Source organism: Cydia splendana, chromosome 18 (genome assembly GCF_910591565.1).
Source record: "Cydia splendana chromosome 18, ilCydSple1.2, whole genome shotgun sequence".
In the NCBI taxonomy this organism is placed as follows: domain Eukaryota; kingdom Metazoa; phylum Arthropoda; class Insecta; order Lepidoptera; family Tortricidae; genus Cydia; species Cydia splendana.
In genome coordinates, this window is record NC_085977.1 from 8,112,595 (window position 1) to 8,131,466 (window position 18,872).

At 37.8% G+C, this 18,872-nt stretch overlaps 1 protein-coding gene across 1 annotated transcript in view; it reads right to left on the bottom strand.

Moving 5' to 3' along the window:
• The window catches only part of LOC134799530 (venom carboxylesterase-6), a 46,895-nt gene extending 29,365 nt beyond the window's left edge, over window positions 1-17,530 (bottom strand). Inside the window, exons 1-4 of the mRNA XM_063771958.1 lie at window positions 17,307-17,530; window positions 3,367-3,605; window positions 2,709-2,903; window positions 1,015-1,210 (exon numbers count right to left, since the gene is read on the bottom strand). Of these exons, the coding sequence (XP_063628028.1) occupies window positions 1,015-1,210; window positions 2,709-2,903; window positions 3,367-3,605; window positions 17,307-17,435 (759 nt within the window). The 5' untranslated portion in view covers window positions 17,436-17,530. The remainder of the gene's footprint in view (window positions 1-1,014; window positions 1,211-2,708; window positions 2,904-3,366; window positions 3,606-17,306) is intronic.
• Between the last annotated feature and the right edge of the window lie 1,342 nt (window positions 17,531-18,872).

The following is an 18,872-nucleotide window of genomic DNA, read 5'->3' on the forward strand; positions in this document are numbered from 1 at the left end:
AAATAAAAAACTGCCTTGATCCGTCCCCTATCGATCTGCCGATCTACGAGTATCTTCAACCGATTTTCATGTTTTTAAACTTTTAAACTAAGGTACCCTCAAATGTCTAAATAATTCGTCTCCTTTTAGGTTCATTACTAATATTACTATGATTAGTTTTTTTAGCATTAGAAAAAAGTTTACAATCTTGACGAGTCTTTTTATTAAAAAAACCCTTAATAAAATAGTAACTGTTACTTATGAAATCAAAATAACATAAATAATCGTATATGATTTATAATTGTTAAATATTTGCCGTGACTTATTTTTCAAAAGTTTTCATCAAAAAGATACGTCAAGATCGATTATCTTTTTTTACAAAACTAAGTTACTATTGATAAATCATATCATCCCGATATATCCCTATTAGCAAAATAGCACAATATTAGCAGCTTCATTGTTACGTTGAGTAGCTAAGTATTCATATTACTTAGAAAAACTTGAATAATCTTGGCTTATAAAATACCTTATTGTGGTTTGTTTACATTTTGTGAAATACCTAAAGAAATACACTATAGCACATCACAACGCCGGCGTTCAAGCATGCACCATTAGTTTTTTTGTTGTTGAATTTCGATTATTAAGTGCAATTTATGGGAACTAAAAATTTAAAAACTTTCCATTTGTTTGATTATTGATCTCACCTACGACTCATATGAGTCTGATTTGTAATAAAGCAAAATATTGAAAATAACAAGGTGTTTGTTGAAAACTTTCAAAATTTCTCGAGATACTCGAGAAACTCGAGAAATCCTGGTCGAGAATTCCCGTGCCTCGAGAAATAAAAAAGGTCGAGAAACCAGAAACCCTAGTCTGATTACAGTGATTACAGTAACTAAATGAATATACGTGCACCCCGCAGAATGTGGTTGCATCAAAATGTAAACAGAAACTTAACTAGGCACCGCGCTTGCTAAACTACAACCTGAGGTTTTACATGTTGTCTGCGAGTAAAGTACTCACAAGTAAACTCACCTTAAGGCCCATGTTTCCAGATACCTCTTCATTCCCCAGGCTCAGGAAGCCTAGCGCTCCAAGCCTGTAGTTCAAGGTGACGAGAACCACACCGCCGCCCACGAGGTGGTCAGGCCCGTACAGGAACGAGTTGCCCGAGCCCACCGCGAACGCGCCTCCGTGGATCCACACCATCACCGCCAGTTTTGGATTGTACCTTTGGTAAAATCCAACCATTAATAACACTGGATTTGATAATTCACTTGAAAACTAATCCCAAGATTCACCGAAAAGCGACTGGTAAATATCAAATAATATTTTGTACATAAATCCCGAAAAACTCATTAGTACGAGCCGGGGTTTGAACCCGCGACATCCCGATTGAAAGTCGCACGCTCTTACCGCTAGGCCACCACAGCGCTTCGGATTTGATAATTCACTGGAAACATTTGTTTACACATAGGTAATATTTATAGGTATTATTAGGTATACGCACACAAATAAAAATTATCAGTACGACGAGGGGTCCGACATGGCTGAAATGATCGGAAGTTCCAATACGATATCGGATGTCGGATGACCGCTGAGGATGTCAGCTGTTAAGTTGGCATAAAGTTCGCTTTTTTTAGGTTAACATTTTTGTTGCCATGCAGTAAATTATTAAATAATTGTGACGTTCTCAATCAAAAGGTACCTTTTTTTGGCGCTTACCATAAAGACCAAATTTGCTTGTATCTTTATACGAATAACCTATGACAGCGTCCTTATGGCAAGTGACAATGTGGTACCTTTTGATTGAGAACGTCACAATTACAGAAAATATATACGTTATGCGTACATTTTACTTCTATCCGATATCGGATCGGACAATGTGAAAACTCTCATAGTTGAAATTCATAGGTAAAGTCGAATCTCTCTTCTAGAAAGTCTTCGATTTACGTTTGAGTCCGCAAACACATGTGTTTTAGAAATAGGATCTTTCGAAATATTTGCTATGAAACACTGACCCGGTATGAGGCCTATGTTGGTATATGACTCATGTTGATAAGGCTCTGTGGTAATTATGATTCAGGTACATTCGTGGTTTACCACTTCCATTATGAAATGCCTAGTTCCCGTACAGTAGGATAATGAATAGGTATAAAGTTTTTATAGTTTACATTGTTGTCAGGTCATATCAGTCATATGACATAAGTTGAGCAAGCAACTACACTACATACTTACGTACTAGCTACATAAACTTAAGGGAAGTGATCTTTGATTTGATAAAATTACCTAAAATGTAAATGTAATGAATATTTAATATGATTTTGCAGGAAAACTGTTATGGAAAAGGAAGTTAAATCTACGATCCACTTCACAAAACCGCTAAATGAGACTTCAAATCAACACGGTCATCTAAAATCTAAACAAAGCGAGATACAATTATACAACTATAACATGGTCAATGTGATGGTCGCATTTATCAAAAATCTACTCAAACATTCTCAGTAACACTTAAATAAATTAATGATAGTTACCCAGTGAGCTTATCCGGCAGAGGCGGCAGAGCCGGCGAGTAGGCATTAAGGAACAGGCGGTTCTCTTCGCCCTTGTAGGTGTTGAAATCGCAAGAATCGAAGCGGCGTAATGACGTCTTAATCCAGCGCGTCATAAAATTATCAATGAATATGTAGGTACCTAGTGAAAATTTAATTATAATGTTAGGTAGTTACCCAGTGAGCTTATCCGGCAGAGCAGGCGTGTACACGTTAAGGAACAGGCAGTCCTCTTCGCCCTTGTAGGTGTCGAAGAGCATGAAGCGGTGCGGGCAGACGGCGCCCTCCTCCAGGGCGTCTCGCACGCCGGACCAGGGCTCCAGCGGGGCCGGCGGCCGGAACCGCAGGGAGCCTTGCGGCGGCTGCGCGTATCTGGTGGGGCAATACAATAGTTATTTGTTTTACGAGGGGGCAAAGTTGTAGCTGTCGTTCTATATTGATACCCGAACAAGCGAAAGACTCCAAAATTGAACGATCGTAGCGAGTGGTTCGAAAAAAGGAATCTTGAGCGTAGTGAGGGTTTAACAAACTTTGTCACCGAGTGAAAAACAAAACTTTTCACCACACCGACACGAGGAAAATACTACTCGCGTAACTGTAAACATTACAAATCAAATTTAAGAGGTGTATTCCTATCTGTGCCCGCCCCCTGACCGGCTGACCGAGAATGGAAATACGACCCCTGACCTGACTGGGAATACACCACTTAAAAGTAAATTCCACATTTGGAGGATGTGCTATAGTTTGAATTAGGTACAAAACGAGGGATTTCAGTAACAGTGCCTCAAAAAAAGGTACTTAAGTAGTAAATAGGTATCTTCAATCTTGGACAAACCTAATGCCTTTGAAGCTATAATACGGCGTCTGCTGCGCGGTCCTAGCCACGACACGGCGGCCGCGCAGCGCACCGTGCTGGGTGAACACGAGCGGGCCGCCGCCCACGCGCATGCGGTCCACCAGCGCGTGCACCAGCCGCGCCGCGCGCGCCGGCACCGCCTGCAGTCGCCGCAGCGCGTGCTTCAGCCCCACGGACTCGCTCACCGTGCTCGACAGGCGACGCCATGCTCCCGTCACCTGACAACAAATTATATTGTGAGTTTCTCTATTTCACCAGTACCAGTACAATTTGACACTAGGTTAACGGTTAGCCCCGCGGGTTAGTGGGATGGTGCAAGTGGCGCTTAGAAGAGCTAAAACACTTGACGTAGCCTACCGAACGTAGTAAAGTTATGTCAGTTATGTGCATACATCGGGGTTTTCGGTGCGGGAATGATTTCGTGTATTTATAACTTTGTTTATTGTAAAATAATTACCAAACTATGAATTAAACGTAGGTAGTAAGGTCCAAATGTGCTTAGAAATGTTAAATTAGTATCGTTTTTTACCTGTTATTTGGCTAGTGTAAAACATTCCCGCGCCGAAAACCCCGATGTATGGTTATATTGGTTATGTGACAGTGGACGCATAAACTTAGCTGATGGGGCCGACGCCTTTTTGAGTTGCGTTCACGTTGTGGCGTAGACCTAGTTTCTTAGGTTAACCTTCAAAACAAAATATATTCGAAACACGTCCATTATGTAACACAACTATTACCTGATACCAATATTACGTTACGCGGACCATGTAAATTACAAGTTTACACTTATTCATTTCATTTGCAGGTAATTTTATTTCACTGTAAATTTTATTTTGGAATTAAGTACAATAATTCGGAGTAATTTGCGAGTCAAAAATCTTTAAATCACTGTCTTTATCACCATTAAATCGATTTTAACAGCTTCCCTCCCACACGCTAGGTGTAACCTGGCATATGCTGATGAGATAATTATATACATACATTCAGACTCAGACCCGCTTACACTTATATTATTATTACCCACTTAAGTAAAATTTTCACACTTTTCAAAAGCAGTGTGAAATTGCAAAAGTGTTGGTTGCTCGGTATAGCATACCTACTGAGGGCATGGCTTGCTTTCGGTGTGGTGTATCTAGTTTGATATCCATTTCCCAAGTATTTATTAAAGTATTAGCAAGGCTTAAAACCGTGACGAAAGTGTATTGGTCAGATAAATGGCCCTATCTCACAGCCAAGAAGTTGTGGCCCACCGCATGACCGCAACGCTCCAGCGGACTCAGCACGGTTCCATTTTTATCGACTATCACTATGCGCGTCCCTTTCGCACTTACATACTTGTTAGAACGTGACAGGCACGGTGACAAGGGATAAAAACGCGACCGTGCTAAGCCGCCAGATATTCATATAATAAAGGGTTCGTGAGAATCAAAACGTTCAAACTATGATAGCAATGCGATGGCTGGTTGCGTTGTGTTGCCTAAATAAACATTATCGTTTTTCTGGAGGAAGAGCTCTCGTTAACGACCAAAACAGGGATTTGATGTTCACTTCGTAAATTTTTGCAGTTACACTAATCAGTGTAAGATGATTCACACTGCATCGTAGGTGCCGATCTTACATCGTACCTACCATGTCTAAGTTAAGTCGCTTCCCCGCCTTACCAATTAGGTAAAGGCAATCTGATTTAAAGTTACATGATTTAAACTAGTTAGTTATAAAGTCCCATGTTTTAAAGCGCTATAGTTCGTTTTTTTAGCATTAGAAATAAGGTAAACAATCTTGATGTGTCTTTTAAGTGAAAAACACATATTAAAAATTAGTTACGGCAAATATGTAACAATTATGAATCTAATACGATCATTTATATTTTTCTGCTTTCATAAGTAATAGTTACTTATTTTTAAAAAGCGTTTTTCAATTAAAAGACGTGTCAAGATCGCGTACCTTCTTTCAAGTTCTTTCTAATGCTAAAAAAAACGAACTATAGAGGAGTCTAACGATAAGGCTTTCAACGTAATTGGTGGGTTCGAACCCCGAAAATATCGTATGGTAGGATAACATGACCAGTCTAATGCCAAATGAGGGCTAGTTTCTCATCTGAAAGGTTAGACGATAGCGATTTTCGCAAAAACCCAGCAATCTGCAATCTACACGAATTATTCGAAAAAAAATATTGGGGAGTTCAACCATAAGAAACGGCACGAACGGCGTTCCTGTGCATGTACATGTACCTATGGGCTGCCGATTTAGAACTCCCCTTTAGCTCAAACAATTATTAGGTATTAAGCATCTTAACAAACTCTCTCGAATCTTAGCGTTTATCCCGGTTGCATCTTCTGCTGCTGCTTTGGAGCCAAGGGTCTAAAATAACTATTACCGTCGGTTCCATTCCATGCTAACCTAACCTTGCTTTTTCATAATACGCAGATACCTATCTACCTACTTGCATACATAACAAGTGCCAGCATACTGCACTTTCTCAATACGCCATGTAGAGATTTGATAATCGAATTTATTGGTCTTTCGCTTGTATTGTAACATCAGCGCCGTTCCAAAAGTTACATAATGTTTCAAAACTCCATTCATTGAACTTCTAAATGTCAAGGTGAATTTCCCTATTGTATTTGCGCATTTGTAGGTACCTAACTATCACTTGATTAAATTAACCAATAAATTAACAAGGTGCAAAATGTTAAGTACAGTCTGCCATTGTCATATGTAACCACATAGAAAACCGTTTCTCAAATTCACAATAAATCACAGGGGTAAGTACCGACCTACCCCTGTGATTTTTTTATGGTACGCCAAATAAATATTATTTGTTTGTTCAGCGACTTTTAAAAAATCTTGTTTTTGATTTTTAGTACCTATATAATTATGCTAAAAGCGTGACAAGCAACGTCAATTATAATGATGATACGTGGGCCATACTGAGAGTTTCTGGATACTGATATATGAGACGACTTGTTTTTTCTAAGTGGCCAGTCCAGGAATTTTCAATAGTAATGTAATGTATATGGAATTTATTATGGAAAGTTCTAATTAATTTGTATGAAAAATAGGAACTCTAAAGCCTTCATAATTCTTAAAAGTTTTTATCGTTTTAAATTGAGGACGAGTAGATACAAAATATGTTTTAATTATTTGGTAGAGCTACAGTTACAGGGCCCACCCGTATTGCTGTGTGTTTCGGTTTAATATTTTTTTAGTACCTTACCTACCTAGACTACTACCATACAGATTGGATTGCTACACTTGTTTTGGCTGTTAAGGCCCTACCAAAGCCGCGAATAGCGTTTCGTAAGCCACACCCGCTAGCTTCGTCCCCCCCGCTAGCACGCACACATGGAAGCGCTTCGCGGTGCACTTGAACTCCATCTAACTTCAAAACAGTTAACTACCATAACGCGTAACGCGGTCCGCCAGGAACTTAAATTCGGACAGAAAAGAAATAGATGGCGTTGTTACTAATGGCAAATAATAAAATAATTACATATATTGTTGTAATAAACTTAAGACTACGTAGCCAGTTTTTATTGTTGATTTTTGGAAGATGCTAACAGCATAGTTAATTGTAAGTATTATAAGAGTATTGATAATAAGAAAATAACACAAGAAAAGAGAGAAGATTATTTTTGGTAAAATATTAAAATATGATGAAAATAGATTTACTTGGGATTTACGGTCACTAAATGCAAATTACAACCTTATTGATATGGAATTACATTTTATTCATGTACGTAGTATAAATATATCGTATCTCCATATGTGTGTTCTACCGCTTGTACAATGATGGGCTGTGCTTTGAAAAATTGTTTGACATGATGCCAACGGCCGCTTTCTATCACCGTACCGCTCGCCGTCGGTAGGGTGTTCATCCTCACATTATCGCGCAGTGTGAGGCCCCTCCCGCGGACGCTCCCTGCCGAGGTTTTCTCCTGGAGCTCCATCAGTGTGGGTGTGGGGTTCTTCAAGAAAGGTATGTCGGTAACGCGATTGCTACAACCCTGGGGTTGCGGGTGTCCATAGGCTACGGCGAAAGCTTACCATCAGGAGGTCCGTATGCTTATTTGCCACCAACTCATTATTATTATTATTATTATAAACGATATTTTAGACTTCTGAGTACATAGGTATATACACCGATAGATAGTTAAATACTTTGGTCTATGAGACGATATCCTTCTATTCGCGCCTACATTTTTCAAAGGATCACGCCGAATTTAGCCTACCATTCGATAAGCATACATATGTCGTAGGCCGATCGTAAGATCAGGCAGATCGTAATGTTCCTGTGTAATGTTTTGACGATAGTCACATTAAACCAATACATAGGTAGGATAGGTTCGTTAGGTTGCTTCAGATGCCCGAACTGCCCAGAAATAGGAGCCCGCGGGGCTCCGTCGACTCAGGGAACGAGTCAAAGATTTTCACGTTTCACGATATGCCTAGGAATTTCACGATATGCCTGATCTTACGATCGGCCGCCGACATATATATGATAAATTTAATCATATTTCTTACAATCTCATACATATATTAGATTCCAACGGACACTTCTTAGTAACAAAAATAAGTAAAAGAGTAATTAAACCAAATCAACACATCCTGCGCCATTACATAGAATCAATGACAGTTTATAAATGGACGTCTAGAGCTAAACAAAAATGTATGGCAGCAGAATACATTTCTACGATGTTCCTGATGGTTGATGCTAATAACGCTTACTTATAATGTTCTTCAAAGAAAAACATTCATACCACTAACGACATACTGTTTTAAGCACTAAGTATCAAAATTGCAAACAGAACTGCGATACAGTAAAAACTTTTTTTTCCAATGACTTTAATTGTAACATGCCCAAATGACTTACGTCAAAAGTGAATAGTGTGTGAATAGCGAACGAATATAGAACGAATAGAGTCGCTATGGATTGTGTTTTCATATTAATTATTACATATTTATTTGATGGTATGAAATCTAGTTGAGCACCAATTTACAATTAACTTTCACCGGCTTTCCCCATTGGAGTCGTTTATTTCTTCTTTAAAATTGATTATTGTTTTTTTTATAAAACGTTATTTGATATCAGGGTATGAATAACACAAAAATAGGTTTAAAGTAACTAAACTAAAACACGAATATTTATACTATATAGACTTAAAAATACATTAAAATACTTAAACTAAAAGTAAAGGGAAAATGTATATCTAACTTATTTATAAATTGCGTATATGATAAAAACCTACAACTTAAGAATCCTAATTTATTTGAAATAATTTAAGTTTATTATTAACTGCCTTTTAGGCAAACATAAACAAACTTTCTTTTTTGGAAAAGTTATTGAATTTATTATAACAATCCTGTGATGGTTACTATATTCCCTTCTCTCTCTGGAACTGAAGTAAATATGTTTTCACCACACCAGCTCGGAAAGGCTTACTTTGCACTTCAAAAACTGATAGCAAAGTTGCATTTTATTCACATGTGAGGCAAAGTAATCAAATGCAAATTTTGAGTTGTTTTCTTATGTTTGCTGGTAGAATTGACTTTTAAATGATGATTTTGGATGATAAATATTTAAAAACATTTATTTGGATTTATTTGGTTTGATTTTGTTTGATATTTTACATTAAACATTTGCTTCGGGTTGGTGTGGTGAAAAATGTTGTGTTTCACTCGGAGGCAAATTTTGTTTAACTCTCGTGCTTTGAAACCCTCGCAACGCTCAAGATTCAATTTTCGAACCACTCGCTACGCTCGTGGTTCAACTTTGGGATCTTTCGTTTGCTCGGGTATCAATATTAGCACGAGCGGTTAAACAACAACTTTGCCCCCTTGTAAAACAAATAACTATTACTTAAGTGATTGGTTTTACATTTGATGCTATAACAATTTTTACTATAAAATAGCTCTAACTGTTATACTCTATTCCGGTTCGCATGTTATGGCTTATTAATTTATGGAACGCGTATTGAATGTATGTATTATCATAGGTATTTAAAAAAATCTATTAACGTAATATCAACTCATTCGATTTTTGTTCCTTGACAGCCTTTAAATGCCTAATATCATGGATATGTTTACACTATTTACGGCACCTTATTTCCTTGTAATAAGGCATAATAATATTTAACATATCCGTACGATGATACCTTATTGATACCCATTACGGCAGAATTTCTAACCTCAAAATCGTAGAGAAATCCCGCTTTTATAATGTTCTGTGAAGTGTCCGTGAATTTCTAATTACTGTCGGGACTTCCATTTCATGTTTAGAGCCTGATAATATACCTCCCATGTTTTAGCGAGTGTTGGGCCAAACTTGTATGGGAGCGAAACATCATCCTTTGCCGCCTTTTTCTACTGACAAGATCTGCTTGACCAACTATAGATGTTTCTTAAAAAAAATAAAAGAATGTTTAATTTGAGAGTTAATTTATTAATTGATCGAGTGTGTTTAGGTATAAGTTTTTAATTTAAGTAAAATGAGCCAACTTAAGGTTTTAAGGCACTTTCCCTCCAGAGCCTATTATTTTTTTCCACCCAGTATAGTAGACAACCATTTCTTTCGACTCAATAAAGTTTTATTATAAAAATCGCTGGTAACCCAGGCGACACGTTTTGAGTCATCGCAACATACTAAAAAGCAAAATTTGTCAAAGTAATTAAATGTATGCCAAAAATACCGACAAATTATGTTGAAACAATGAATTTCAAAACAAATGTCATAAACCAATCATCATTTCTTTAATTGGCAACTTTAAGAAAGGGACAGATAGATTTAAGCCTCTCGCTCGGCACGTTTTTCTCATTCCTCCTAGTCAAGCTAAAACAAACTGTATAATGATAGTAACAGAGTACAGTGTATTACATATTTCACTTTTTCCACAGTATCCTGTCATTATTCATTATAAATTATAAATTACGTATGTGAAATTGTACTGGCGTGCGGCTTTCGAACCTATGGTCGCGGGTTCGAACCCCGAACCGTGTGAGTTTTTGTAAGTAGGGATCTTTTTTTAGTGGTACTTAAATAATTATAATGTGACCTAGAGTCCTAGAAGATACAACAAATAGGTATGAATAAATACTTACGAATAAAACTTTTCGTAATATTAAAATATCATAAGTAATTATTTTATTAATACACATATTTCAATAATTTTAATTTATTTGCGTATGAAACAGACAAGATTTATTTTAAAATTTTATTTTACGATTTATTTTTATATTACAATAAGATAAGCAAAAATAATATTTTTATAGATATTTTCGAAAAAAAAATACAAAAAGTTGAGGATGGTTCAGGTTAGAACCGAAGATCGGTCACTCATAGGCGCCGCAATTTTCACTGATGCCTAATATCACACAGCCACCAATACATTACAACAACTGTCGAAATTTCCTAACCCGTTGTAATTGTTCAAAGAGTATATATTTTGACTTAGCTAAGCAAACACGCACACATGCGTAACGTATAGGCCTGTAAAGATGTCACCACCTGTAGTAGACCTCCGATTCCGTTACTACTCAATGGAGCTACGACTCATCGTTTATTGGATATGTACATTTTACGTAATCCGGAGCGCTGCGCGATTTGACATAGGTCTTACCTCTTTGAGGCCCGACGGCCATCTAACATTACTGGCATAAAGGATGCACTTATGACTTTGACGCATGACAGAATGAGAAGCCGAATTGCGTAAAATGGGCGTTTTCAGTTGAATTCATAAAATCAAAAACGATGATAAATCCGTCGGTATAATGATAATAAGTAAATATTCTTTGCTATATTAATACGAGATGAAAACCTTTACTTTAAAGTGGATTATGCTGGATATGGATGTGTTTTCTAGTTGCACTGAGGTACTTAAGGAAAATGAAGAGGTAACTTTGGATTTATTTTCTATCGAGAAAATTTTAAGCATTCGTGTTTCGACTAGCATGAAATCTCTTATCATATAGTCAAAAAACATATATCCGAAAATCACATCTGTTTATTTCCGGGGCTAGCCACTGCCACCTTTCTAAGATCCTGTTATTTTGCGATGCACAGCCTTAAAACCATTACGTTTCTAGTGTACGTTGACCTTTTGTTTTCACTATCTCATAATGCAAGTGTTCACTGTAATAGCCGTAACAGGGTCACAGTTTGTCGAGTTACACATTAACATGCACAGGGTTGTCCCAAATTCGCCTTGTGCCAAGGCTCTCGAGAGCCGAATTTCTTGCCCATCCCGCTTTATTGTATGGTTTGCGTCTTCGTTGCGCGATGGTTTAAGCACTTATTATTTGTTAAAAAGCCCCACTTTCTAGATATACAGAATTACAACTAAGAATGTCCAATCAAGTCCCCAGCAGTTATATAGGTATCTTATGAATCTTATGATTCACCGAGACCCAAAAAGTTTATGTTGTTGATTTATGTTTTAACTAGCTGAGGTACCCGGCTTCGCTCAGGGAGCTGACATGAGAATTGTGTGGTGGTTGTAATAAAAGGATAAACTTTAAAATATATTTAGGTTTTTCTTTTCTAACTACAATACCTATGTATATACATTCTTATTTATTTCCAGCATAGTCAATAGGGATAGTCCACAATGTTCTAGACTATTTCACAACATTTGAGAATGTTCTGGAACACTCCACAATGATCTAGGATCCTGGATTCTAGGCTATTTACGAATATTTGACAACATTCCAAAATATTCCGGAATGTTCTCGAACATTCGAACCTCACAACTGTCTTGCTTTAAATATTTACCCCTACCAATAGGTAGCTTCAACCTTATACAAAAGGCTTCGAATGGTCCAGAAAGTGTTCCGGAATATTTCACAATGATCTAGAATGTTCTCGAATATTCGCCAACATTCCAGAATGTTCTGTAGCTTCACCCACACAAAAAGGCTTCGAATGGGTCACAATGTTCCAGAATATTCCACAACATTCGAGAGTGTTCTGGAATATTCCACAATGATCTGGAATGTTCTCAAACATTCGATATAATTTCAGAAAGTTCTGAAATGTTGTAGCATGATCTCGAATATCCATCTCATCCATTCCATCTACAACATTCCAGTATCTGAATGTTCTTTAACATTTGAAACTCACGACGTTACCACAATAGGTAGCTATAATCCTACAAAAAACCTTCGAATGGTCCAGAATATTCCACAATGATCTGGAATGTTCTCGAATATTCGACAACATTCTAGAATGTTCTGAAATGCTGTGGAATGCTCTCGAATGGTATGGAATGTTCTAGAAATGTCTAGTCTAGCCTCCGATACCCGAGACGGCTTCGAATGTTCCAGAATATTCCACAACATTCGAAAGTGTCCTGGAATGTTCCACAATGATCTAGAATGTTCTCGAATATTCGACAACATTCCAGAATGTTCTAAAATGCTGTGGAATGCTCTCGAATGCTTCTAATATTCTCGAATGGTCTGGACTGTTCGAGAAATGTCTAGCCTCCGATACTCGAGACGGCTTCGAATGTTCCAGAATATTTCACAACATTCGAAAGTGTTCTGGAATGTTCACATTGATCTAGAATGTTCTCGAATATTCGCCAACATTCCAGAATGTTCTGATATGCTGTGGAATGCTCTCGAATACTCTCGAATGGTCTGGACTGTTCCAGAAATGCCTAGCCTCCGAGACGACATCGATCGAATGTCCCAGAATATTCCACAACATTCGAAAGTGTTCTGGAATGTTCACAATGATCTAGAATGTTCTCGAATATTCGCCAACATTCCAGAATATTCTGATATGCTGTGGAGTGCTCTCGAATACTCTCGAATGTTCTGGACTGTTCTAGAAATATCTAGCCTTCGAGACCCGAGACACCTCACCAGGTACATTTTTTTGTAGGTATATATTTCACGATCTATTCTGAACTTTCCTTTATTAAGTTAAGGTTCAAAATTGAAAAACAAAAACAACTCCTTCTGGGTCTCAGAGGGCGAAACTTTAAGCCCTTACATCTTCAAAAGCACACCCTTAAGGTAAAAACGGAAAACTTCTTCATGGACGGGAGATAGAGGGCTACCACCCCATATAGCTTCCTTGATCGTATCGGGACTCATTTCCGAGTTTTAGCGGCACGCACATTGTACACTTTCTTTTATTATAGATGTCACCGTAAAATTGTAAACACTCGTCAGATTATAATCTCGCTAGTTAAATTATAAACTGACGGTAGGGAGATTATAAACTAACCTAACCTAACCTACGTTAGATTATAAACTAACGGGTTCACAATCTTACGGTGTCATATATATTGACTATGTTCCTCGATAGTCAAAAAACACTGTAGGGTGAAGGTTTTCATTGTAATTTTAACAGCCCCTGTTACTTCATTAGGTTATTCTCATAAAAGATTATGAATGTGCTAAAATCACATCATATATGTTATTACAATAATTACAGTACAGGTAGGGTTGCCAGATCGAAAGGCGCTATTATCGGGAAACAATATCAATTTTTCGGGATTTTGGGACTTAAGTCGGGAAAAAAAAATTAGAGATGCCACGATTGCCACGATGCCATGATTCGGCAACTATTCGGTATTCGGCCTATTGGGACACTTTGCCCAATATTCGGTATTCGGCCGAATGTTGCCTACTATTCGGCCGAATACCGAATATCTGTTGCATCTACCTAAAAAGAAAAATTACAAAAAATATTACCAAAAACTAGGTATATTTAATATTTAAAATGTATTCTTGGAAAGTAGTTAAATACGAGGGCACGTTTTTGAGCATTTATAGATTACAAACTATTTTATTTTTATCATGGGTCTGATTTGATTGACTCTAATATGTTACATTAATTAATTCTGTTCAACATAAAAATATATCTTAGCAAACGTAGTGCTTTATTTGATGGCGAACAGTTTGCATAATAATTGTGACTCAAAATGTTCGCATGTCATGCCGAATATTCGGTATTCGGCCAAATTCACTATTCGGGGCATCTCTAAAAAAAATACATTCTAATTAAAGTAATTTGTATTAAAAACAACGATATTTTACATTATTGGCACTACGTCAGCTCGCTCGCTCGACGACAGTTCGGAACTTGAAATTATTGTTTTATAACGTGAAGCTGTTTTTCGGGACAGTTTACACTTTGTCGGGAATCGGGAACACCTGCTAAAAATCGGGAGAATCCCGCCAAATCCCGACCATCTGGCAACCCTAAGTACAGGCAAGACGAAGTTGCGCGAAACACCTGTTATTATTGTTATTGCAAATGTCCATCGAACGAGATCACCAAATCGATTAGACACGTAGGATGTGGACCAATGGGACTTGCGAAAAATACTGCGACTAAAATGACGTACTTAGCCTAGATGTTGAATATGGGAATTTATGGTGAAACATGTGCACCTATTCAGCGAGTGAGCGGTACCCACGGTAGGCAGATCAGTATCGAAGGAAGAATAAATAATGTCCTTGGGTGTTCACTCTTTGGTGGGAAATAACTGACAAGGGACGGGGAATGAATAATGTACCTACGTACCGACGAGCTGAAAAAGCTTATATGTATGTTATGTACATGGCACGCTTATATACGTACCTACCTTTATTTATAAGATATACTTAGCTTGTAGTTTTGATTTGGATCTATTATTGCGGGCTGCAATTACGCTTAGGGTTAACCCAATGGTGCTTTTTGTGGATCTTAATGGATGCAGAGGTAAATTTCAATTAAGCAAGACTTTGCATAATCCTTTCAATAACACGACAGCAAGCTACTGCCCTAAGAAGTGCCCACTTCTTTCATTTCAAGCCCATCACAACCTTGAGTGGTTAAATACGTTTTTTGACAATGGTTATAACTATTAATCTAAGCAGATGTTGCATCAGTCGACCGCCGAGCAATACCGCAATAAAGTACCTACTACCTAAGTATATATAGCCACAAGGTTGTCAGTAGATCACCGTTTCCGTCACAGTAAAGACCGGATCCAGACTTTACTGCTCAATTAACGTAGGTATTTTCTTATTCGATGACAAGTTTCTGCAAAAAATGTTTCTGTGACCGGAATCGAAATCGTAACTGAACCAATTCGAATGAGCCCAAATTGCCTTATAACAGGGTTTCAGCATATTGACATAAATGTAGGTACTGATTCGGTTAGGTACCTATGTTCTACTTCTATCCCGAATAAACCAATAAAAAGTGGAGATGGACTGGCCATAAAATAAAATTAAAAATCCTCAGCAACCCAGTATCCCAGCAACGGCAGCAACCGAGTGCATGGTACATACAATGTAGTGATTATCTTTGGCCAGCACATACATCTTCATGCACTGCACGTATAACGATAATGCGAATTACTTATTTTTACCATATTGCACTCTAATTGAACTTCGAAAAATAGGTGACATACATATACTTAAGTGGTTGATAAGATTTTATTTTGACAGACTCCCAAAAACCGCTTTGATTAGAAAATAATAATTCCTTATTCATTCCTTTTAATTCCTTTCTATTAACAGTAGAATTTACTCAGCCTCATGATAGCTACTGCGTGTGCAGGTGCACAATCCACTGAAGACGCAATGCAAAATACAAAGCAGGTAATACAATACAACAGTTACACAGTATACTTCGCCTGTCATTGGATGAAATAATTCAACAGAATTAATGGTGATCATCGTTTGAAGAAGCACTCGCTTTATAACAAATACCGTTACGTAAGGGAGTGTAATATGGTCGGTAAGAATGCGGGACAGTTCTCGTTGCCTAATAATGTAATAATGGATATTGCTGTTTGGAACATATTTGTCAGGGGAATAGCGCAATAATACGCGACGTTACTTGCTCCGAAAATGCTTATTCAATTTCTAAGCAGTGAAGTTTTCTTTGTAACGACTACATTGTCTTATGTTAGTAGTTTTGTTATTTATGGAAATTAGTCTTGAACTCAAGTCACACTTTCGTATGTCCTATTTTAATTGAAAGAGGTCTTTCAGCTTTTAATTGCAATAGTATTGTAGTTCTTATGTTTGCAAACTTATTGAAGTTTTATCTGTTTAACGATAATTACGTCATTAAGGCAACATAATTAAAGAATAATGCGATCCAACCGTTTTCAATTTCGTTTCTTTAGGGCACACAAATGATTTGACATACTAATACAATCTGACAGTAAATGATGGAAGATGGAACAATATTGAGTACCTACATATTTAGCGTGCACTTTATTATTTTGATTTTGCTATTATAATCCCAAGAACATCTGAAACAATGAAGTGCAAGGTATATAGAGTAAAATATAGCGTAAACTCTACTTTATACTTTAGTCTTTCTCGCACTCCAAACTTAACTTGTATGATGCCTTTTATGTCAGGAATACCATTTAATATATTTGTGACGTTATCTATGAAAAGGGACCTTATTGTCGATGGCGCTTACGCCATTATTAACGATCATCATCATCATCATCATCATCATCATTTCAGCCTATATACGTCCCACTGCTGGGCACAGGCCTCCTCTCATGCGCGAGAGGGCTTGGGCTATAGTCCCCACGCTAGCCCAATGCGGATTGGGGGCTTCACATACACCTTTGAATTTCTTCGCAGATGTATGCAGGTTTCCTCACGATGTTTTCCTTCACCGAAAAGCTAGTGGTAAATATCAAATAATATTTCGTACATAAGTTCCGAAAAACTCATTGGTACGAGCCAGGATTAACGATGCTCCGATATAAATACAATGCCGCGCGACGCTGTGCGGCGTAAGCGCCATCGACGATAATTCATAGATAATGCCCCATTTATCTCTAGCTTTTTCGTAATGACATATTGACAAACGTGTGCTGTGAGAAAAGGAACCTGTCTTATCTTCTGCTCTCTTGCGCATCTTGAGCTTCACGCCTCTACTGTAATATTACCTTCATACTGTTGAGGCTGGTCGCGGCGTTGGCAACCACGTCGCCAAGTGTTGCGGGCGGCAGCGCTGCCACTGCGCCGCCCAGCGCCAGCGCGCACGCGCACAGTACCGCGCGCGAAAACACGCGCATCTTTCTTTAGCCGCACCAACTGCTCAACTGTGTTTTACTTCTGGTGTCCCAAATTTAAGCTAATAACTTAATGTTCTCTTTCACTTTCTGACTTTGCTCAGTTTCTATGCCACAAATTATACCTGCATATGAAACTCGTTAGACGCACTGTTGTTGCAAAACTGAGAATCAATTTTACATTTGCGGTTTACAGGTAGACCGCAAATGGACATTGACAGGCCTTAAATTAAATATTATGCTCTTTAAAAAAAACTGCCAACTCACACTTATTGGATTGGTTAATGTATTAATTTTTGTTATACCATACCATACCATGCCTATTAAGCTAAGCCTAAGCTAATCCTCGTACAGGAGTTGCACAGGAGCGTCACGCCCGCGAGATAGTCTACCCTTTTGTAACGGTACTATTTAGAGAAAGACTGGTAGTAGTGTATCACGCCGCTCCTGAGGTCTACTGTTTTTTTTTTCAGTAACAAACCCACTAAATATTATAAATTGCTTATGTACAATCAAAAGTAAAACCATTTGAGTCGCTTAACTTCACACTCGGTTAAATCCATCTGTCAGATTATGCGATTTTGGTATACGTATTTAAAAAAGGTAGATATTTGCTGAGAGGATCGAATGGATTTAAGTACCCGAGTTTGAAGCTAAGTGACACATTTGAACAGATTTGTCTTGTCACGGATGGCAGAGGTTGTCCCCGTGGTTGAACACAGCGATAACTGTTTCCCAAGCAACACAAATTGAGCTGTTTATTCAGACGACTCGAGTTCGCCCGGTTTTTGCGGCGGGTGCGCAGTAGGCCGTGTTCAACGCTCTCGATATTGTTAAAACTGCACTTTCACCTTCGTTAGGAAAGGGGTCTGCGAGCCCGCTATTAGTCTGTCCCCATAAGCTTTAAACGAAATGAGACGACTCTTTAACTACACTCACCAACAATGAAAAGGGATATTTTTTATTTATTTATTTATTTAGAAATTTAAATCAGGCAACAAGGCCCATACCTATTACAAATATGAAACCCTTATATGAAATACCTATTTAATTTATGAATATTACGTACAAAGTGACTCGTTTTCATTTATCGTTACGACAGTACGTACGTACGTAAGTATAATAAGCGACTTGTCGGAAGCCGGTGTTGCTCGAAGATAATAAGTCAGAATATAGATGACACGGGACTCCTACTACTGTCTCCCATCGGCTCAAAATTAATTAAATAAAAACTCTAGATTTTAACGGACTCTATAAGGAAAATATATAGGTATAATGCGGTTCTTGTGTTGCAGGTTTTTTCATGGAATGAATACTCTGACAATCACACACGTAACGATAATCACTACGATATGGTCGCAAACAGGCAGAACAAGCATGTATGCGCCTGCCTAGACGTAACCTAGGCGAACACCGTAAGATCGTTTTCACAACTACAAA